General features: G+C 39.8%; 1 protein-coding gene and 1 pseudogene across 4 annotated transcripts in view; one reads left to right on the top strand and one right to left on the bottom strand.

Annotated features, from left to right (window-relative positions):
• Window positions 1–23,274, bottom strand: part of tead3a (TEA domain family member 3 a) — a 35,218-nt gene that overhangs the window by 4,084 nt on the left and 7,860 nt on the right. Inside the window, exons 2-12 of one of the 4 annotated variants that reach the window (XM_088332965.1) lie at window positions 19,640–19,879; window positions 10,412–10,476; window positions 10,221–10,283; window positions 10,045–10,107; window positions 5,977–6,087; window positions 5,860–5,903; window positions 5,727–5,788; window positions 2,246–2,379; window positions 2,008–2,178; window positions 1,184–1,324; window positions 963–1,115 (exon numbers count right to left, since the gene is read on the bottom strand). In XM_088332965.1, the coding sequence (XP_088189091.1) occupies window positions 963–1,115; window positions 1,184–1,324; window positions 2,008–2,178; window positions 2,246–2,379; window positions 5,727–5,788; window positions 5,860–5,903; window positions 5,977–6,087; window positions 10,045–10,107; window positions 10,221–10,283; window positions 10,412–10,476; window positions 19,640–19,646 (1,014 nt within the window). In that variant the 5' untranslated portion in view covers window positions 19,647–19,879. Of the gene's footprint in view, window positions 1–962; window positions 1,116–1,183; window positions 1,325–2,007; window positions 2,179–2,245; window positions 2,380–5,726; window positions 5,789–5,859; window positions 5,904–5,976; window positions 6,088–6,519; window positions 6,532–10,044; window positions 10,108–10,220; window positions 10,284–10,411; window positions 10,477–19,639; window positions 19,880–23,274 lie in introns of all 4 variants that reach the window. The other 3 variants (XM_088332966.1, XM_088332967.1, XM_088332968.1) reach the window with 3 other exon arrangements.
• On the top strand, window positions 12,165–12,311 carry LOC148370442 (5.8S ribosomal RNA; annotated as a pseudogene).

The raw sequence follows: 23,274 nt of genomic DNA, 5'->3' as shown, positions 1-23,274 counted from the left end.
CGTAACGTAGGCTTGAGTGTATGTTGTCTTTGTTGGTCTGGATTAAACAAAGCCCAAGGAAGTGGGGACTGGAGCCTGCCCAAGTTAGTCAGTTGATTCAATGACACTACCTTTTACTATTCTTAAGTAGATTGTAGTTGGATAGGTTTTATGAGAATACTTGTATCAAAGGAAGGATAAAAAAAGCTTTATGTGAAAGAATATATTTTAACCTCTATTTTGAATCAATATTTTTTTTTTCAAGTGTGACACCTCAAACATTGCATATCTGCAAATGTCCAAGTAGCGCCCGTTTTGTATCCAATTTTGTTTAATTGTCTTTGTCATTGATATCAACATTGTGAAACGTAAAACTGTATTTCAACTATGATTTGTGTATTAATGGAGTTTTTCTTTTGCATACTTGCCTTTGCCTAGCTGCAGACGTTCACAGTGTGGCTTCAAATTTGTGAAGGAATTCATTAGTCAGAATTTTTGCATCAAATTCGATTTTTTTTGCAACTGAAAGATCTCAAATATTGCATATCTGCGAACCTTTACCTAGCACCCTGCTTGATGTGAATGACAAATACGATGCTGTGACACCACCATCTTTATTTTGAAGTAAATATTTGTGGCAGTATACTACTACCTCACATCTACTCTGCATGTTCCTAAACCTACGCACCACATAGGGACAAACTGGAGACATGATGGCAGTTATCATGAAGCCACTCCTGCCATCTAGTGGTAATTTATCATACAAATTACTAGGGCCATGGAATGCTGAGAGGAGCTAGGAAGAGTTTGAACGTTTTTTCCATATGCAAATTACAAAAACATATTTTTGGATGTATTAGAACCAAGAACGGATGGCAGGCACATTTTTTCCTGTCGGTGGCACTGAATGAGTTAACAGTCAACACAAATGATCACTTGTTCTTTTAATTTGCACAGTCGTCAATACTTGGACAAATATTTACCTGTAGTATGGTGAAGTTTTCCAACACGCTGTTCATCATATAGTTCTCCGGTAGATGTTTGAGTTTGTGTATGAAGTTGATCATATATTCACACATGGGTGATCGATGGATACGAAACACGTGCTTTCCTCCTTCTGAATGTGCGTACTCCGTCTGGGAACAAAGAGTGATGAAAAACCTATTGCTTTTTTGAGAGGCCGATGTGGTTTTTCTTAGCTTACCTCAACTTTCTCCACTACCTGCTTCCCGAAGGAGCAGACCTTCGTCGAGACGCTGATTGTTATATTCTCTGTTCCACTGTACTGGCTACTCACGCCGTAAAATGCACCGGACCCTTCCTCAAAATCACTGCTCAAATCTGCCTAAATAAAGCAAGGTCACATGCACATTAAAAGGACACATTAAAGGACACAACATAAAACTTAGTATTAGAGTACCAAAAATTAATAAGATGTACCCCCGGCTAAATAATGAAAAAGAAACTGCGACCAATAGTCTGAGAATTATGGTAATACTGTCTTTGGAGAGAAAAAGTATATAAAAAGTAAAAAAAAAAGTTAAAAAAAAACATTACAAGGTAGTGCTTAGAAAACTGGCCTAAGGTGTAATAATTATGCAATGAAAAAGAATAGTGCATTGTAACACAAGTGCAGTGAAAAGAAGTGCAATAACATTTAGCAGCAACAATTTAAAAACCAAAATAGGTCACAAGGTGCTGTATTTGTCGGACAGTAAATCGCACCAGCAAAAAAAGCATAATTAATAAGGAAAACATGTAAGTCGCACCGGAGTATACCTGGAGCATCACCGGACAAACTGGAAAAAAAATTCAACCTATAATCCGGAAATTACTTTTATCAAGGTTCGAAAAACATTAGCTATGTATTATTACCATAGGTTTCTATTCCCCATTATACGGCAATTTTACTTTATGATACACGCCTCCAAACGGTTCAATGTTGTATTTCGGGGGACTGCATTACTTCCCACACGCGAATTAGCAATTGTATTCTTTTCCCATCTTATGGTAATAAAGCCTACTAACCCAGAACTTGACAAGAAAGAAAGCATTGTGAGGTCCTTTCTCGTACAGCTCCTTTAAGCCTCCTTTCTTCTCAGAGAACTTGTCGTAAATCTGTCTGACGTCGATGGACTCCAGCACCGGGTCGCTGTAGCTTGGATTTGATGGACCGATGTGCACAAACATGTGCTTGTACTGTAAAGGACGACAAGCAAAGGTAAGAGAGAAAAACTACAAACGAGTAGTTGATGAGGCACCGTACCATCTCCCTGTCTTTCTGAGTCTCCATGAAAGCAGAGTACTCCAAAAGTCGTAGTTTTGCCGATGCAATGGTTCTGTCCTGCCACACAGGCGCTGCGATGGCTGTGGGGCGAGGAGGGGGCAAAGACTCGTAGCCTGCCAAACACATGCAAACGGGTTGCCGCTAGCCTTAGATTTCCGCTCATAAATCAGGCGGCGTCATATCAAATTTTGTGGCAATTTTCAAAACATGAGAAGCGACCAACGAGGGAAAAGTTGGAACATAGTAGAGTAAAAGGGTATGCAGAGCTACAGCTGGTGTTATTGGCTAGTTTTAGCGGCTAGCGGGAGACAACACTAAAAAGACCAGTAAATGAGTGCAAGAGCGAACCAGAATTTGTCAAGTGTCAGGACCTTAAACCAAGCTTCATTTACATGGAGCCATCAATAATAGTGGATAGCAATAGCTTGGAGCTGAGAGGCTAAAATAAGTACAATATGTGTGTAGTTGCATCTGTGATCATATCCCATTCTTTCGTAGCGAAGCTTTTAGCCAGAACCAGAAGTAAAGGATAAAACTGAATTAAAACTACACTAAATAAATGTGAATGTCCCTTCGGGGATGAATAAAGTATCTATCTATCTATCTATCTATCTAAATACTAATTGTTAGGGATGCAGGTAAGTTGTGGTTTCTTTCTACACATAAATAAAATCCTACTTCTGGAGACCGATAAAGATAACCGGTATTGGTTTCATTTTTTTTAAACCGCATGCTGTATTATGAAAAATAAAAACATATGCGAAATCCAATTAGTTTCAAATGCGTTATTTTCAATAAGTAACTGTAAAACAAATCTACAAAAAATGTATTGGGAATGCTAGCACTCAAATTTATTAGTCGATCAACAAGTACTTTTCCAGTAATAAAAATAATTGAAAGATACTGTTATGAGCACCATAAGATCCTGGGAAAACATCCCTATCAGTGTGTATAAACTTCCCTTAGGTCCCTTTCTTCACATGGTTACTCTGTACCTTGCCACAATCCTTTTACTTCTTTTGTTTTTATTTTTTCTTTAACCACTAAGTTGGGTGCAGAGGGGGGATTTTCTTGTCTTGTTTTGCGCTGAATGCTTTTACAGCAATTTTAGTGGCAATTTATTGCCTTGAAAAGTCCTTTACAACTAAATTTAATCTTATTTGATTTGAACATGTAGATGTTGATGAAAGTGCTTAAGGTTATGGGAGTGAAAATATGTCACTTCTTTACATTATACAAGTGCTCCAATAATTAAGGTCCTGTGAAAAAAGTATTTGCCCTCTTCTGAATTGTGTTTTTGTACATTTCAGAAAGGTATCAGATCATCAAACCAGGTTTAATATAACACAGACGACCGAAGGAAATACAAAAAGCAGTTTCGAAATGTTAATTCAATTTACTAAGGTACACAAAAAAAAATCCAGGCCTATCTGGCTCTATGTAAAAAAGGCGTTACGCTCCATTGTAAAATCAAAAGGGTAACTGTGTCTAACCACAGTTTAGGGACAGCTGAGTACAATTACACAGGCCACACCACAATTTGACTGCCTGTGTTGAATCAAGAAATTACCTAAATTGAATCCGTTAGAAAAGTGAAGTAGGCTACACGATCTCTAGAACACAATTGACATGTCACAATCCAAAGAACTTCCAGAAAAAAATAGAAAAAAAAGTTAATGAAATCTTTAAGTCCCGAAAAGTGTGATGGTCTGGGTCTGCTTTTCTGCCTCAGGACCAGGACAACTTGCCGTGGTTGATGGACTAAGGAATTCTGGTGTTTACCAGAAGATCCAGTCATCAGTTTGTGCTCTCAAACTCAAGGTTTTGGATCATGCAGCAGGACAACAATCCCAAGCATAACAGCAAGTCCACTAGTAAATGGATCCCCCCCAAAAAAGTACGAATTCTGGAGCGGCCAAGTCAAAGTACGTACTTAAATCATATTGAGATGCTGTGGTGTTACCTTAAACAGGCAGTTCATGCTAGAAAATCCTCCAATATGGCAGATCTGAAACAATTTGGCAAAGAAAAGTAGGCCAAAATGTCTCAGTGTGACAGTGTGAAAGACTTATCAATCATCGTAAACGCTTGTCATCGCTTCCAACAGTGGCCCAACTCACTATTAGGTTAGGAGCAATTACTTTCACATAAGGCTAAATAGTTTTTGATTTGTTTTGGGTACCTTAATAAATTGAATCAATAATTCTTATTTTTATTTTGGTATTTTTTGGGGTTGTCTTTGCGTGACATTAAAATCGGTTTAAGGATCTGCAATCTTTGTGAGTGGTAGAAAACACACAAATCAAAAAGCAGGCAAATACTTTTTTACAGGAATGTATGTCTGACATGCTTTGGCTAAGAAAAATATACTGTATACCTGCATACGTATTTGTAAGCATTTTTGAAGGGGCGCCGCTACTTCGCGGATTTTCACTTTTCGCGGGTGGTCTCTGTCCCCATTAACCGCGATAACCGAGGGATTACTGTAATTTGTTTCACAATTAAACAATTAAATACATTATTTTACATTGAAAGAACAAGCCCTTTTACAGCCTCAAGGATTTCTTTAATACATAATAACATATAATATTATGAATAAAAACGGGCAGCACGGCAGCGCAGTGGTTCTGAGGTCATGAGATCGAACTTCCTGTGTGGAGTTTGCATGTTCTCCCCGTGCTTGCGTGGGTTTTCTCCGGGCACTCCGGTTTCCTCCCACATTCCAAAAACAAGCATGTCAGGTTAATTGGCCGGTCCAAATTGTCACTAGGTGTGAATGAGAGAGTGAGTTGTCTGTCTCTGTGTGCCCTGCGACTGGCTGGCAACCAGTTCAGGGTGTCCCCTGCCCACTGCCTGGGGATGGCTGGGATGGACTCCAGCACCCCGCGACCTTACTGGGGATAAGCGGTGCAGATAATGGATGGATGGATTATGAATAATAAATATAATAGTAATAATCATAATAAGTGGCAGCACGGCAGCGCAGTGGTTAGCGCGTGTGCGGCATAGTTCTGAGGTCACGAGATCGAACCTTCTTTGTGGAGTTTGCATGTTCTCCCCGTGCTTGCGTGGGTTTTCCTCCGGGCACTCTGGTTTCCTTCCACATTCCGAAAACATGCATGTTAGGTTAATTGGCCAGTCCAAATTGTCCCTAGGTGTGAATAGGCGAGCAAATTGTTTGTCCCTGTGTGCCCCGCGACCCTACTGAGGATAAGCGGTGCAGATAATGGATGGATGGATAATAATAAGTACTGAATAAAATATTTAAAAATAAATAACTACTGTGCTGTTAAATTGTAGTTATCCGAGAGATTAGAAACAAAGAAAAAATACTGTATAGCCAATTAGAATGCAGAACAGAATGTACAATGCCAATCAGTGAAGTAGCAAGACCGCGAATTGAACTGTGTCGTAGCGAGTATTCACAATAGTAATGGATTATAAATTTACATCTACTTACTAATGGGTGCAGGAGCAGGAGCTGCTAGTGTTGTGTATGGCGTCTGTGCAAAGGGCTTGATGCTAAGAAAAAAAACAATCCAACTTTCAGCTCACACGATTCCTCAAAGTTGTAATAGAAAAACAATGCTTACTCTTGAGAATGTCCAGGTTGTCCTGGCAGGTGTCCAGGCCAAAACTAAAGAAAAAAAAAACACTGCAAACTTAGGATTGGTTTATTTGATGCGGAGAATGTTGCTGTGTTTTCTTACCCTGACTGGAGGTGGGAAGGAAGCTTGGCTTTTCATCACACTTGCAGACACAATCTGAGCCGATGAAAGGTTGGCCACTGTTTGTAGTGCTTTGTCTTTGGAAACCTGGTCCTTTACATGAACATAAAAAAATGGTTGTATGTGGAAAATTAAAGAAATTCCAAAGCGATAAACATTCATGGCTATTTATGAAAGCAGGCCAGCCATTATTACAGTGTTTTAATAGTCTCTCTCTTTTTATAATTCAGCTATTGGCCAGCTTGGACTCCAATAACCTAACATGCAAGTCTTTGAATAAAATCTAAGCACACAATGCAATAACTAGGGAAAATTGAAAACAGAGCGCCAAGCAGGTAGTGTGATGCCAAAGCCGTAGATGCTAGTAGAGGAATCTGCAGCCACCACCTGAAGCCACTTCTCAAAATCTAACATACAAAAAAGCGGACAATTTGTATGCCCAAGTTGCACTGCGTTGAGTGTTAACAGTGAGGCCAACAATAAAGCACAAAAGCAGAATGCTGAAGTAGTACAACCAAAACTTACCAAATTCATGGCCTAAGGTAAAGAAGAAATGTCAAATTAAAAATTCAGCAGGGACCTGAGTGATGGAACTGTATTGACAAAAAGGTTGTACCTTTTTAATAGAATCAATTTATAGTGCTGTCCAGCTAACGTAAAAGTGTAATACATAACAATTAGGGATGCACCGGAAATAAAATTTGGGACCCAATATGTGTAAATCTTGACTGGAAGACTGACATAGCAAGACTGAGAGAGAAAAAAAAAAAATTAATTTAAGACTTAATTTGCACCGACTTGATGAAAAGGCATTCAGTACACACCACCTTATGACTAACTTATGGGGTGGAAGAAGTAGTTTCTTTTAGCCCCTCTGTACGGCATTTTCCCCAATATTCTACCTAAACGTTTTTTTGCCATACCAAAGACCGTATAAAATTCTGACTCCAGGGTTACGGAGAGATAAGAATCGATGATGTCGGTCTGCTATTGGTTTGTGTCATATAAAATGCCAATATGCAATTGGCTGAACTACCTCCCACAATGACTTTCTCTTCATTAATTTCCAAATCTCGAGTTCTTTGAACGCTAGTGCGATACAGTACTGCATTTTTTGTACTCTATTAGCCATGGTAGTGATGCAAAAGGGAGAAGCAAAAACATGATAATCAGGAAACGAAGTTTGCGATTATAAGGAAATATGAAGAAGGAACACGGATTTCTAACCCTTGCTAAATTGCATTGCCCCAACGATCGGACTATCATTCAAAATAAGGATAAGACTTGAGAAAGGAAATATTCTATAGCATGACAATCCTCGCAAGAGGAAATTTTTAAATCAATTCCACCCAATTAAAAGCCAGCTTTGCACAGCTTGACTCACTTTATGTTTGACATCATCACAACATAGTTCTTTCAAAAGCATTTTCTCAGTTTTATTTTTCCTTCCACCCAAAACATAAAAATGCATTTTTTGCGGGTAATTTTCATCTAAAAATTCGGTGCATCCCTTGGTCACACAACAACAGTACCAAATGGTTTGGTTGAAGAAAAACTGGCCACTACCAGGTTTAATAGCCAACTGGTATTTGCCTGATAAAAAGTAAATTGCAGTGCATGGAATTTGAAACCTGTGAAATGCCCATGAGTGAACATGGAGGGAATGTTTTAATGCAGAAATAGTTCTCCACAACGCTTGGATGAGGCTTGTTAAAACTTCACCACATGCAAAGGCAAGTGACACTTTGGTCAGTCAAGTGACACTTTTGTCAACTAAGCCAACAAGTCCATCTCATGCAACAGCTTTTAAACATCAATACAGTGAGTGACAAAATAGACCAATGCAGACATCACAGCACCAAAATACTTGAGAGGAAATGAAACAAGCAGGAAACCCAATTGGTAGTGTACAAGAGTGACAAACTTACTCATCGGTTAATAAAGAAGCACAGAACGTCCTAATCTCATTTATTGTCACCTTTGCTAAAATGGATTTTTGACGTCTATAGCTGTTGATTGCAGTGTAGTTTGAAGGGATTTTTTTAATGTCTTTAGCCGTCTGGCAGCCTGGCAAGCATGGATTTTTGAAGTCTGTAGCCGTCTAGCGAACCTAGCTACAACAAATCTTAAATGTCAATGGGAGCCTAGCTAAAAATGTATCTTTGACGTCTATAGCTGTCAATAGTACCGTATTCTCCGCACTATAGGGCGCACCGGGTTATGGGGCGCACCCCCAAAAAATAGTTTTTGGTCCTATAGCTTCCATAGATAAGGCGCACCGGATTATAAGGCGCTACAATGGGAACGTCGACAAAACAGTCAGATGATTCAGTCCAACTGATTACCCCCTTAACATTCCCAAAGCTTGCAAAGAAGCAAATACGTGTCGTAGACACGTGCGGATGCAGTGTCCGTACAATGTCACTCAAATGCATCATTTCAAATATCATTCGGAAGGTTAAAGTCTTGGGATTCAAGAAATGCCAAACATTTCTAAGTTTCTATTTTCTTTTTCGCTCGCAACTTTACTGTGCATATGACAATAAACACTTGGAATTGAGTTTAATTCACTCAACTCATCACAGCAACATCAAGATCGTTCTAAAACAAGATACCGGGAAAATATAAAGCCGCATAGCTCACCTAAGTTCTCACGTTCAATAATGATACGCAATCATGGTCTTCTTACAACCGTGAGTGAAGTAAATCCAGGAGAGTAAATCATTTGCAAATACAGACTAATAAAACATGTTTCTTTAGGGTGTACTTTAGCAAGCTTGCTAAGCTTGCTACGCCATTGCTAAACTCGGCCAATTGCAGGGTTTGTTTTGGCCATCTAGCCAATCCGAGGCTCCGAATAACTTCAGCCAATAGCGATCGAACGGATGATTGACACATTTTTTTCGGCCAATTGCAGGGTTTGTTTTGGCCCTCTAGCCAATCCGAGGCTCTGAATAACTTCAGCCAATAGCGATCGATTCAACGGATGAGTGATACATCTTTTTCGGCCAATTGCAGGGTTTGTTTTGGCGCTCTAGCCAATCCGAGGCTCCGAATAACTTCAGCCAATAGTGATCGATTCAAATGATGATTGACACATTGGTTAGCCAATGAAACGCCGGTATACAAATCCCAGCATACACCGCGGACTACTCCACGTTCGGGGGAAAATCGAGTCGGCGGCTGTTGCGTAAGTTGCGAGACCTTGTGATTTAATGTTGATGCATAAATAAGACGCACTGTATTATAAGGCGCATGGTCAGCTTTTGAAAAAAATTAAGACTTTTAGGTGCGCCTTATAGTGCGGAAAATACGGTAGTATAGTTCGAAGGGATTTTTTTACGTCTTTAGCTGTCTATGGCAGCCTGGCAAGCATGAATTTTTGACGTCCGTAACCGTCTAGCGGACCTAGCTAAAATGGATTTCAAATGTCTATGGGAGCCTAGCTAAAAATGTATCTTTGACGTCTATAGCGGTCTCTGGTAGCCTAGCTTGAAGACATTTTTGGTTTTGGCCGTTTGCGTCAGTCTGGCATGAATTTTTGACATCTAAAGCTGTCAATGATATCCTAGCTAGAATGGGTCTTTGACATTTATACCAGTCTAGGGAACCTATAAAATAATAGATCTTGGACACCTATGACAGCCTAGCTAAAAATAGATCTTTCACTACTATAGCGGTCTATGGCAGCCTAGCTAGAATTAATCTTAGACGTCCATGGCAGTTTATAGTCACCTAGATAAAATGCACTTTGACGTTTCTAGACGTCAATGGCAGCAAGAGTTTAAAAAAAAAAAAAAAAAAAAAAAAAAAAAAAAAAAAAATTGTAAAACAAATGAATATAGATTTAAAATTATCAAAAATGCTTAACCGTGATTGAAAACGTCAAAATATTTAAACAAATAGCATTCCAGTCTCAAAGACGTTTCAGTTAAATAGCTTGCTTGCCATCCCAAGTTCTTGAAACATTTGTGAAGATGCTGTAAGCATGCAAGGAAAGGACTTGAGGAAGCGTGTCAACCAAGAAAAGACACTGAGCGCGAGGAGTACCTTCAGCTTAGAGTGAATCTCACGAGACTTTCGTTTGGCCAAGACTTGCAAGTGACTAGAGACCTGAAGGCGGACGTGTAGGGAGGAAGGAAGGCGGCACAAAAGGAAAACAGAAAGAGGAAAAGGGGGGAAAAAAGTAAGCTGAAAGGGTTAAAGTTGATTCAGCAGGCACCCACCTTGATGCTCGCCTGGTATTCACGCACCCTCTTGCGGGCCAGTACCTGAATGTGACTAGACACCTAATGACCAAGGTCAGCATTAGCAAAGAAGCACAACTTGTTTGTCTCTAACAAATAATAGATGGAGTTTTTTCTTATGGGCAGACACCAAAAATCAAAACATTATTCGAAACTTGTGAGGTGCGTACCTGTTTGCGAGTGCGTGTCTTCCCGGTGCGTAGCTTAATGTAACGAGCGATCAGCTCATTTCGACCTAAATTGGAGAGAGAAATGACAGCAAAATGTCATGTTCTGCGTTTTTTTTTTTTTTTTTAAACACCAAGTCGTCCCAGTTAGCAATCTGACATTATGTTTCATGATCTGTTGTGGCCCTTTCGTCAATATTCAGGGTTCATAATTCTCTTTCAAGGCCAATTAAAGTACTTTCGAAGCCAATTTTACTAGTACCTTCATAGGAAGAAATCCAGCGTCAATCAAAACAACTTTTTTTTTTTACTTTGACTAAAATAAAGTCACTATCTTGTAGCCAGCACATAGTTTGTGCTATTTTGAGCTATTCCTATACATTAATTACGATGATTACTTTTTGTGTCAATGGGTTGCTATAAACTGACATAAATTCAGCCATTACGCTTTAAAAAAAATTGCTTAGGTAACACATAAACGCAAAGGGCTCTAAAGTTGCGAGGGAATAGTTGAGTTCAATACAAAAGACAAAACACCAAGTAATGTATGAATAAAAGTCAGAAAAATTAGCCAAATTATGACACATTTTAACATTAGTTGCGCTTAAGTCTTCAATCTTTAATCTTAGAGACTGATGATCTTTCGCTTTTTGTTTTACTTATTTTAATTGTTATTTTTGGATTTTTTCCAGAAAATCTTTTCCCAGAAATTTGTAAATATTTTTTAATTTTAGCAATTAATTATACCACTGAAGAGTAAATATTTTTTATATTTATTTAACCATTTTGCATTTTTATGGATTTGTTGTTGTCGTTCGACTTTAAATCTGTTCAGTGTGTAAAAGGTTGTGTATTTTTTCTAGATCCGAATATTTTTATTTATATTACATGATTTTTGCAGACCAATTACTGAATAATTTAGTGCATACTGTTTTTTTTATATTATTGATAATCTATAATTAAAAAAAAACGAATGGTTTGAGGAGCTGTTCAGGAGTCGAAAGAACCGGATCTTCTCAGTGAGCAGAGCAAAAGAGTCTGTTTTGCAAATAGAGCTGTCTTGTGTGTGACCAGTAGGAGGCATTGACACTTCACATGACAAAGCCATAATGACAAGCCACCATAGCAGGACGTGGCATTCTCACGCATTTTTTTTTTTTTAATCTTCTTCAACTATTACGTGGTCGGAATGGCGAGAAAACATGGCAATGACAACAATAAAAAGCATTTTCAAGCACTTCACAAATTAATAGTCAAGCATTTTCCTGACCTTGAAAACACAATATTTAAGTTCAAGCATTTAGGATCTCAAGCACCAGTACGAACCCTGAATATTCAATGCACAAGCGAGTAAAAACCCTATGTCGTCTTTCTTTCATGTGTTGATAAGTTGAAAGGTAGTTTGTGTTTCAACATAACATTTGTGATAATGTTTCACGTTTTGTCCTCGGCTGGGGTCACTCCCGGGCCGCGCGACGGAGCGAGTTCGGCGGACGCGGCGCGACGTGAGAAAAGGCGGCGGGCGTGATAGGGCTACCCCCGTAACTGGGGGGAGCCCGCTCGTCTGACGACCCCACTAGCGTGGCGCGACGACAGGCAGCGTGGTCCGCCGCCTTTCGCCCGACGCGCGCGGGACCCCCGTAACTGTGTCGGTGTCGTGCGTATCGCGCCCGAAAGTACCCGCGCCGCAAGTAAAAACCCTGTCGTGAATTTGTCTCCGATCGTCCCGGGCGGACGTAAAATCGCCCAGCTGTACGACTCTTAGCGGTGGATCACTCGGCTCGTGCGTCGATGAAGAACGCAGCTAGCTGCGAGAACTAATGTGATTTGCAGCTGCGATTGGCTGGCAACCAGTTCAGGGTGTCCCCTGCCCACTGCATGGAGATGGCTGGGATGGGCTTCAGCCCCCCCGCGACCCTAGTAAGGATAAGCGGTGCAGATAATGAGATGAGATTTTTATTTATTTATTTTTTTGAAGGGGCGTCGCTACTTCGCAGATTTTCACTTTTAGCGGGTGGTTTTGGTCCCCATTAACCGGGTCTAAAAAATAATAATTCAAAAAAAAATATATATATATATATATATTTATTTATTTATTTATTTATTTATTTATTTTTTTGAAGGTGCGCCACTACTTCGCGGATTTTCACTTATCGCGGGTGGTTTTGGTCCCCATTAACAGCGATAACCGAGGTCTTACTGTAGTCAAGTCAAGTCATTTTTATTTGTATAGCCCTAAATCACAAAGAGTCTCAAAGGGCTTCACAGATCATTACACTATATTACACAGACTATTTTTCAGAATATTATCATACATTCCCCTGCTCTGGAGCCGACGAAAATAGTAGCTTATTCATATGCTATAGAGTAGAAGTGAGTTTTAAGCTTAGATTTAAACATTTCCACTGAGGTTGCAGATTGGATCTCAGGGGGAAGAGCTTTCCACAGCACCGGTGCCCGGATGGAGAACGCTCTCGAACCAGCAGAACACTTCTTTGCTCTTGGGATCACCAAAAGATCGGCACTCTCAGAACGTAGGCTTCGGACCGGGACATAGGGGGAAATCAGATCTGAACATATAACATACTGTACATATATATATGTCCATCGTCTGCAGGGCTTATCCTCACTAGGGTCACAGGGGATGCTGGAGCCCATCTCAGCCATCTTCGGGCACTGGGCAGGGGACACCCCGAACTGGTTGCCAACCAGTTCTAGGGCACACAGGGACAAACAACAATTCACATGCTCACTCACATCTAGGGACAATTTGGAGTCACCAATTAATCTAACAAGCATGTTTGTGGAGTGTGGGACAAAACTGGAATTCCCGGAGGAAACCCTGCAGGCACGGGGAGAACAAGGAAACTCCGCTTGGGAAGGCTGCAGTAGCTGGAATCAAACGCTGGACCTCAACTCCGTGGTGCAAGAGAGATTGCAATATGGAAGACAAAAACAAGATCAATTCTATAAATGAGCCAAAACAGGAAAATTATCCTTGTTTGGACTTATCTATCCATCCATTATCCGTGCCGCTTAACCTCACACTAGGGTCACGGGGTACTTGGACTCATTTTAATTATATTATTGGCTCCAATAATTGTCCATCACTGACAGAAGAATCTTAATCAGTCTCTCAATATTCAGTAGACACTAGTTATATTTTTGTTGTACACATTTAAATTTATATTTTTGAGTATTTTTTCCAGAGGCTCGATGTTGTTACCGTCTACATTGGTTTGAAGTTGAATTGTAAATATTTAACAGTTCTTGTGTTTAAGTTTTTCTGTAGCACTGGAGAGTTAATATTTTTATGTACAGACGCTGCCCTACTTACAAACGAGGTTCCGGATGATCGTAAATTGAATTTGTTTGTAAGTTGCTTCAATGCTATAGGTTTATGTAAGTACATTTAAGGCTTGTATAAGTAACCTGTATTGTTTTTTACTAAAAAAAAAACAACAAATAAAATGATAAAAAAATATGCTCTATAAAGATGAATAGACTTTAGTTTAACTTACTTTTGGAAGAGGTCCCCCTCCGTGGTAAAAAGTGGCCGATAAAAAGCGTTCGAACATTTTCTCAACCGCATCAAGCTTTATTATTCCACTTTCGTTTTAAAAGAAACGGTTCACCTCTTCTTTACACTTCACACCAACCATATTTAATGGATGCACGAGATATTAAACAATAAAAACTTCATAGTTCTCTTAGCGCGCTAGCGATACAGTACAGGTTGTTAGGTTTACACAAACCAGAGAGTAGAAGCCGTATTTCTTCTTCGGGGCGGATGCTGGATGACCTCTCACAGCGCCACTCGGCGGAAAGAAGAACTATAGTACTGTCCTCTACTCGGTAAAGGTGCACACAAGACAAAATATATCTTACAGCAATGTCCGGATATTTTTTGACATCCCGAAAAAATGTTCCTATGTACCCTTGTTCGTAACTCAAATTCTCATAAGTAGGGGAGGGTCTGTAGTTCGTTTTCAAACGGATATAAAATTATATATGTGACAGTAAAAATAGTCTGTGGCATATAGTGCATTAATTTTAGACTACTGCGGGATTTGTATACACCCCGTCAAACAGAAGTCGATAGTTGATGCTGGCAGGAGGCCACGGGAGATGAAGCGAGAACGGGGAAATAACAGAATGGAAGTCATCGTAGTTAATAGGCTTCCAAAGCGTGGTTAGCACAAAGTGCCTGGTCAGCTTTTTCTCGCACGGAGCATCCCAACCACACCCGAACATCTGCTCATCTACTCACTACAGCAGATGGGAAACATTCCAGAAGATTCAGACAAGGGTGGCCGGGAAAAGCCTTGTTAGATTGTCCCTGAGGCCTATTCTAGTCTGTTCCGGCAGTTCCTGGCCTGGCTGTTAGCATCACTTTAGCAATTAATGCTAAACAACGCCGAATTTGCAAACTTCTACCATCAATTCGAGCATTAGAAACAAAGCTGCTAGACGCTAATGTGTTTGCAGTAACGCCTAACGTTACACCATGAACATGTTGATTATATATTATTGGCTATCGGTGTTTTGTAAAGAACTTTGGAGGTCCTCAGTGACTAGTTAAAGCATTATATAAATGCACCCCATTTATCATTTTGCACTACAGTGGGACTTTGCTACTTCGCGGTTCCACGTTTGCGGGTTCAGAGCTTTGCAGGTCTAAAAAAATAATAATAATAAAATAAAATAATTAAAAAAAAAAAAAAGTATATATATATATATATATATATCTATATATACATACACTTTTTTTAAGCATTTTTGAAGGGGCGTCGCTACTTCGTGGTTCCACGTTCGTAGGTTCAGAGCTTCGCAGGTCTAAAAAATAAAAACAAAATAATAAAAATAAGAAATACATATATTTTTTTTAAGCATTTTTGAAGGGGCGTCGCTACTTCGTGGTTCCACGTTTGCGGGTTCAGAGCTTCGCAGGTCTAAAAAATAATAATAATAAAATAAAATAATAATTTAAAAAAATATATATATATTTATTTTTTTTACCTTTTTTTAAGCATTTTTGAAGGGGCGTCGCTACTTTGCGGATTTTCACTTTTCGCGGGTGGTTTTGGTCCCCATTAACCGCGATAACCGAGAGATTACTGTATATCAAGTAAATCAGTAAATATTTTGACAATGAGGAGACATTTCCTGTATTTTTTTTAATTTGAGTACATTATGAAAATATCAAGGAATGTGCTAATTGGTCAGAAAAAGTATCATACGGTCGAGATTGTGTTTTTGTTTAAGAATCTGGATGAAATCACGATGACATATTTGCACTTAAGATAAAGTTGCCTGTAATTGGAAACACAAATCTTTATTTTTGTAACTGAAGTTAAGCAATAAAAATAATACAACTAGAGCTGCAACAACGAATAGATAAAATCGATTAAAATCGATGATTATCAGCGTTGGCAATGTGGGTTGTGCGATTCATGAGTCACTCAGCACGTCGCGGAGTCACTGACGTCACATGCAGCGCGTGTCAGCGAGCATAACAGAGCGAGGTAGAGTGCGAACTAAGTCGCAATTTTTAAAGGCTACGGTAATTTCAACTCATGAAACATGACTGACACAGAGAAAACAATTCAAAGCGTTTGCCTGTTAGCTGATAAATGACTGCGCATGTGTGTTTGTGAGACTTTTTAATTCATTTAAATCTTCTTAAGCAGTGTTGAATTGGGCTTCCCAAAAAAAAACTCTTTCATACAATAGTGGTAAGAATGAGCATCAAATTGGAATTTTCTGGCAAATTCTGAGTGACGAAGTGAGAAAACGCAACGTTAGTCTCTGTTTTTCCCTTGGCCTAAAAATGACTGTGTTTGCGTGAGTGAGTGAGATACTTTTTATTTCAGTTAAATCAATGAATGAAGTTCATTTGGGCACAGCACAAAAAAAAGTATTACTAATTATCAAAGAGAACAACAAATTATTTGCACCAAACATGCAAAAAAATCAGCTGAGCAATGCAATATCATCATGAACATGTACATGAGGAGGATCAAGCACCTCTTCGCTGGAAATGACTCGACGAGGATGTGGCAGGGTCTAAAACACATCACAAACTTCAGAGGCAACAAGTTGGCAACTGTTGGGGCTGATGCATCACTAGCTGCGGATCTTAACCAGTTCTTTGCCCGCTTTGAAGATGGAAGGCCACAAATAGTCACACCACACCCACCAACAACCAGCAGCAGCACACTAACACTTCAGGAGCACTAAGTAAGGCGTGTGCTGAAAACTGTAAACCCCAGGAAGGCAGCTGGCCCAGATGGAGTACCAGGGAGGTTACTCAGAGACTGTGCCGATCCGCTGGCTCGGGTCTTCACCACCATTTTCAACCAGTCCTTGTCACAGGCTACTGTCTCACCCTGCTTCAAAACCTCCACCATCATTCCCATCCCCAAGAAGTCAGCAGTGGAAAGCCTCAACGACTACAGGCCGGTCGCACTTACGCCTGTGGTCATGAAGTTCTTTGAGAGGTTGGTGTCCCAGCACATCAAGGACTCCCTTCCACCCACACTGGACCCCCACCAGTTTGCCTACAGGGCAAACCGTTCTACTAATGACACCATAAACACCGCACTTCACACCGCGCTGAGCCACCTGGACCACCAGGGGAGCTACGTCAGAATACTCTTTCTGGACTTCAGCGCAGCCTTCAATACCATTATCCCGGAGATCCCGGTAGAGAAACTCTCTCACCTAGGACTCTCTTCCTCCATCTGCCACTGGAAACTCTGCAACCACGTCTCTCCCACCCTAACACTGGGGGGGGGGGAGATAGTGTGAATCGGAAGAAAGTTCTTTAAAGCCCAATAATGTATTTAATATAACAAAGACATAGCCGGGGATCGAAGAGGAGGTTAGCTACAGTAGCTACCGGTTGCTCCAGGTAGCTACACGTTAGCGCCCGGGGTGCTAGACGTGAGCCACGTTTCCGTAAAACACAGCAAACTGCACTTCCTGTGCGCTTTGTTTTTCACGAGCACAGCCAGTTCGTCTGTCTTATTTGGTAGAGAGTTCACATTTACCATGAATACGGAGGGCACCGAAGACTTATAACGCCGCTTAGCCTTAGCTCCGGCACTACATCCACGATAGAGCCCCCTCATCATGCCGGCGCGAGAATTCTTCAGGGCAAGGAGTTGATTCTGGCAGCGCCAATAGACTTTTGTTTGAAATTGTACTTTGTCTCCATCTTGCGGTGGAATGTTTTTACGATTTTTTTTTTAAGTTTTTTGTGATCCAACCGTAACACCGTAGTGGGTTCAAGGAAACTGTACTCATTACGGCAAAACCGTAGTACTTGGCAGGTATGCCTCTACATGCCCACACTTGTGTAAATATTGTGTAAATGATCTTTTATCTTTTTTGGTTTTTTATTCTCTCTATGAAATGTGAAACTGGAGTGCTACGTCCAATTTCGTTGTCACAATATGTTCAACGCATTTTGTAACAATGATAATAAAGGTATATTCTATTCTATAATACTCGGAAAACAGTATTGACAAGTTTTAGGATGACAAAGAGACATGCACGCCACAGCAAGCAGCTGTCATCACTAAGATCCTCATTGACAAGCTCACATTTTTGCATTAAAGTGCTTACCAAGTTCTCAAAGATGGGAGAGTGAGTGAGTTAGTGAGCAAAGGTGATAGTGAATACTTTTTGCTTGTTAATGTTGAAAATCACATTAGCATTTATTTCTTGTTCCAAATGCTCATTTCCCTTAAACAACAAAGATCCTTTTTTTGCACTTCAAAAAGTGTTCATTTGCAGGTGTATAGCATACATTTGTATGATTTTTTTTTGTTATTTGACTAACAGATTTTTTTATTGTTTAATGTTGTAGAATGTTCTGTTTTGTGCACTATTTTCTTATATGTCTTATGTGTGTTAATATTTGAATGAATAAAAGGAAATTAATGTCATAATAATCGTCATAATTAGTTGATTATGAAATTAGTCCTGAATACACCTTTAAATAAAAAAAAAAATTAATTACCCCTATTTAACTTTGCCCAATTATTTTTTTTTAGATATTGTGAAAGAATCTTAAACATTTGAATTTGTTTTTTCCGCGTCTCTATCACTATTGTGCACACTTGCGCTAAAAATTGTACGTAAAAATGAATTACTAGTATTATTACGCACACTTATTCCTGGGTCCAATTTGAATACAATAGGGGAATTTTCATATATTCTTCATGTATTTATTCAGAATTTCATTGGCTAACAAATGTGTCAATTATCATTTGTATCAGTCATAATTGGCACAGGTTATTTGGAGGCAAAGGAGGTGTTTTTAGCAATTCAGGCCAATGTAGGCTACAGCAAACATTAGACCGTGAAACAAAGCCTGTAATTGGCCGAAAAGGATGTCAATGAAAAGTTCAGAGGCTAACTGTCTGTAAAAAATTATTTTACTAGTCGTTTATTTGTAAACGCGAATTATGGGGCTAAACAGACAGCTAGCAACAAGAAACCTCCATCAAAGCAGAAATTCTTATCAGTGGATTTTTCTTATCTGCCGGTATTATCGTGTTTTAGAAGCAAATATTTGACACGGTTAGATTCACTAGACTCTGATGTAATGAGGCCGTGTTTGACTATCATCGAATTTGATGGCTGCAAGAAGATCTCTTTGGTGAGCCATAGCGGATTTATGGTTTTTGGCCATCTTGTTTCAGACTGATCGTGGTGTTTTTGTGATGAGTAAATTTTTTAAATGGTCAGCAAGTCTTGAATCCCACGAGTTATTTTAGTGACTGGTGACATCGTAAAGACACAAATCTTTTTCTCAACGGCGGGCTGTTGGAATGTTAAGGTGTTAATAAACGTCAATAATTTTAAACAAAATATTGACCGATGTAGATTTTATTTTATTTGACATGTATACTGAATAAACTATTCATATTACTATTATTATTATTATTATTATATCATTGATATTAAAGTTGTAAAACATTGTATGCAACAACATTAGACATGGCACACCCAGGTAAACATGAAATAAAGACTTTAAGGCTTTAGGGATTTTATCCGTTATGTATAACATTTCAATCACCGTGTTTCTCTTTTGGTGTTTTTGTCTTACGTGTTCCTTTGATGGAAAACGGTTTGTGGCTAAATTTGCTTAGTGCAACATAAATAAATCCTTAAATCCCACAAATAGTGGCTACACGGTGTTTTAAAAAAGTTTTTCCTCACCATACATCTTGCCCTCATCTGAAAGTATAATCTTCCTTCTGCCGCAGGGAGGGTAGATGGCCAGAGCTTCCTGAAAGCTCTGCTCGATGTCGGGACTCCAAACCCCTTCTGGGTCGCCGTCCAATCCCCTTTCTGCTCCATCACCGAGCCCATCTCCATCTCTACCGCCTTCCTCTTGCGCCCCGTCAGGGCTGCTACGGCAACTCCACTCCGACGCAATGATGCCGGCTCCAGCCACACCTTCAAGGACACGGTTCAAATATTAGTTTGTTGAAGGGTCACCAAAAGAATTTTGTATAAAAGGGGGAAAACAATTGAGGACGCTCCTAATGTTGTGTATGGATTATGTTATTGTTGCCCTTTTCAGGGTCCACATTACGATTCTGTCCATATTTTTATGCAATTTGGCTACCTCTCATTATTTTTACGCAACTTTGCTACCTCTCGTTATTGCTTAAAACAGAGCTGAAGGAGGTGCATTGGAAGAAAACCCACTACAGAAGCCTGATGGATACCACTTGGCATAATGCCAAATCTTACTTCTTCGTTTTCTGGTGTAAGAAAGAATGAATTTCAGACAGCGGTACGACATGAAAACTGCCACTTATCTCCCTTAGCGGAACCAAAAGACAAGTGAGCTAGATACACTGAGTGTGGTTTAAAATAACCAATTAGTGGAGTTTGTCAAAACTGGTGGAAATGCCTTACTTTAGCATCTAGCCGTAAAACATTGCCATCATGAAACACAGCAACGTTCACTTGCATGATCAGCTGTGGTAAGCTTTGACAGCTAATATTGCTCTAGCCGCTAGCAACAGTTTAGTGATGAATGCCTAAAAAAGCCAGCGTCACAAGCCTTGACTACCAATCCTAGTATTGTGGACAAAAGCGCTAGCTGCTAATGAGTTTGCATGAACATCTATCATTACACCAGGAAAACTGGGATTTTAATAGAAAAATCAACCTGTTCAGAATGTAGATACATTTCCTGAAGCCAATCGTTAGAGTTTGTCAAAACTGGTGGAAGTGGCTAACTTTAGCAGCTCCCTAGGGAAACCAATAAAAGATTGCAATCATGGAACTTAGTGACGTTCACTTGCATCACCAGCTGTGGAACACAAGTGACAATGCAATAACAGTGTCTAACGGCGAGCCATAGCCTGCAACCAAGTGGCTAACATGATTGACTAGGGAAGGAACTAGTAGTAAAGAGGCCAGAATTACAGTACCTGGCAACATTTGCTTGCATGACCAGCTGTGGGAGGCGAGTGACACTGATGGACAAAGCAGGAGCAGCTAACAAAACCAACGGCGGCAAGCCAAATCTTTCAGCCAAGGAGCCAGCACCAATGACAACAGAAGGAAAAATCCTGAATGACATGCCTCTGCAATTATCATATGCAGGGCTCAGCTAGGTTTGAAAAGTGACCAATAAGTGGTAAATGCACCACGCACCACCTACTAGGGCTGCACGATTTTTGAAAAAAATCTAATTGTGGTTTTCCATCGATGCAATTTCACTAGAGAAGTGCGTTTTTAATGCTCATTTTGTTTTTTATTGTGTGAGTACTTAATCATAGTCAACAGTGTTTCCCATAGAACTTTGTGAGACCCTGTGAGTGGACAGGCTAGGGCAGGGGTCTCTAACATGTGGCTCGGGGTCAATTGCAGCCTGTGGGATGGTCGTTTGATGCCACCTACTGTATTCATTAAAAAGAATATTGAATTTAAAAAATAATTCAAAATACAAAAACTGATATAAAAGAGCATTTTTTTAAAAATATTGCTCGAGAAATTTGCAATAATTTAAGATGCATATTGTCAGCCATCTAGATGCTAAGGGTAACTAATAATTGTTCATTTTGATCACTTTGAGTCTCCATAGTTTGTATTCTTCTTTGCTAAACGAAATACAAGAACATGTAGTGGTAAATAAAACACATTGTCCCTTTAATGTGAGTTAAGCCCATGCAAATTACGAAATCGTTTATACTTTTTCACATTAATTTATTCAGTTTCACATTAATTCTCAATGGGGGTTTTTTTTTAGATCGTATTTTGTGTAGCATAATAATGTATTTAAGAAAAGTGGAAGATATTAATAAAAAAAGCTTTCTTGTGGAAAACAGGATTTGGCCTAGTTTCACCTAGCTCCAGAGCAGTGCTAGGAATTAAATCGACAGAATAATTTCAAAGCAGTGGAGTAATCCCGACGCTGCATTGTTCACATTTTTGTTTTGTTTTCCTTTTTTAAATTTTTATCTAGCATCTTTCATTATGCTTATCTTGTTATTTACCTAACCTTGACCCAGGAAGCCTAGGTAATTATAGGACAGTGTCAAATTTGCCATTTTTTGCAAAATTACTTGAAAAGGTCACTGCACAGCAGTTAAATGACTTCATGTCAGAAAATAACCTCTTTGAAACGGTCCAGTCAGCATTTAGGGCAAATCACTCTACTGAGACAGCCCTGGCTAAAGTAACCAATGATCTCCTTTTAAGCAATAGATTCCGGTGCCTCATCAATGTTACTGCTGCTGAATCTCAGTGCTGTTTTTGATACTGTCGACCACAACATATTACTTGTTCGTCTGGAATGCATTGGCATCTCAGGAACTGTACTCTCATGGTTTAGGTCAGGGGTGTCAAACATGCGGCCCGGGGGCCAGATCAGGCCCACTAAGGGATTGAATCCGGCCCGCGAGACAACGCTCAGAGAAGCGCAAGAGAAAAACGAGCTGCAGGTCGAAATATGTCCACTTGATGTTGCCAAAGCCAGGTGCCTAGAACAAAGACACTGTACTTGTATGTGTTTCTCTCCCTCTCTCTCTTCCTCCCTTTTCCTCTCTCTCTTTTCCTCTGTCTCTTTTCCTGGCTCTCTCGCTATCCCTTTTCACCTCTCTCTCTCTCGCTCTCCCTTTTCCTCTCTCTCTCTTTTCCTCCCTTTTTCTCTCTCTCTCTCTCTTCCTCCCTTTTTCTCTCTCTCTCTCTTTTCCTCCATTTTTCTCTCTTTTTCTCTTTCGTTGTCCCACCCACTCTCTTTTTCTCTCCGCTTTGTCTTATTTCTCTCTCTTTTTTTCTTTCTCTCTAATATACTAGTCCGGCCCCCGACAGAATGTTTGTTCTATCGTGTGGCCCCAGAGCTAAAATGAGTTTGACACCCCTGGTTTAGGTCCTACCTGTCAGACAGGATGCAATGTGTTAACTATGGCAATCTGACCTCTAAACAATCTAATGTCCCCTGTGGTGTCCACAGGGCTCTGTACTTGGCCCCCTTCTTTTTAGTATTTATAAGATCCCGCTTGGTGACATTATCTGCAAGTATAACAATAGTTTCCATTGCTGTGCAGATGACACTCAACTGTATGTGCCACTGGAGACAACTGGACAGTTAAGTTGTAGAAATCTTAACCCCAAAAAAACTGAAATGTTGATTATTGGTCCAGCTCACTGTCGTGAGTTGTTTTCAAACACTATCCTGAACCTAGACAAATGTAATATTACCCATAGTGACTCGGTCAAAAATCTAGGTGTTATATTTGATCCCAATCTGTCGTTTCAGTCACACGTGAAAAATATTACTAGAATAGCTTTCTACCACCTCCGTAATATTGCGAAAATTTGTTCGATGCTGT

This window comes from Urocampus carinirostris, chromosome 3 (assembly GCF_059441175.1).
Source record: "Urocampus carinirostris isolate Australia breed hairy pipefish chromosome 3, RoL_Ucar_1.0, whole genome shotgun sequence".
NCBI lineage: Eukaryota > Metazoa > Chordata > Actinopteri > Syngnathiformes > Syngnathidae > Urocampus > Urocampus carinirostris.
The sequence above is the reverse complement of the archived record's forward strand: the minus strand, read 5'-3'. Positions and strand labels throughout refer to the sequence as shown.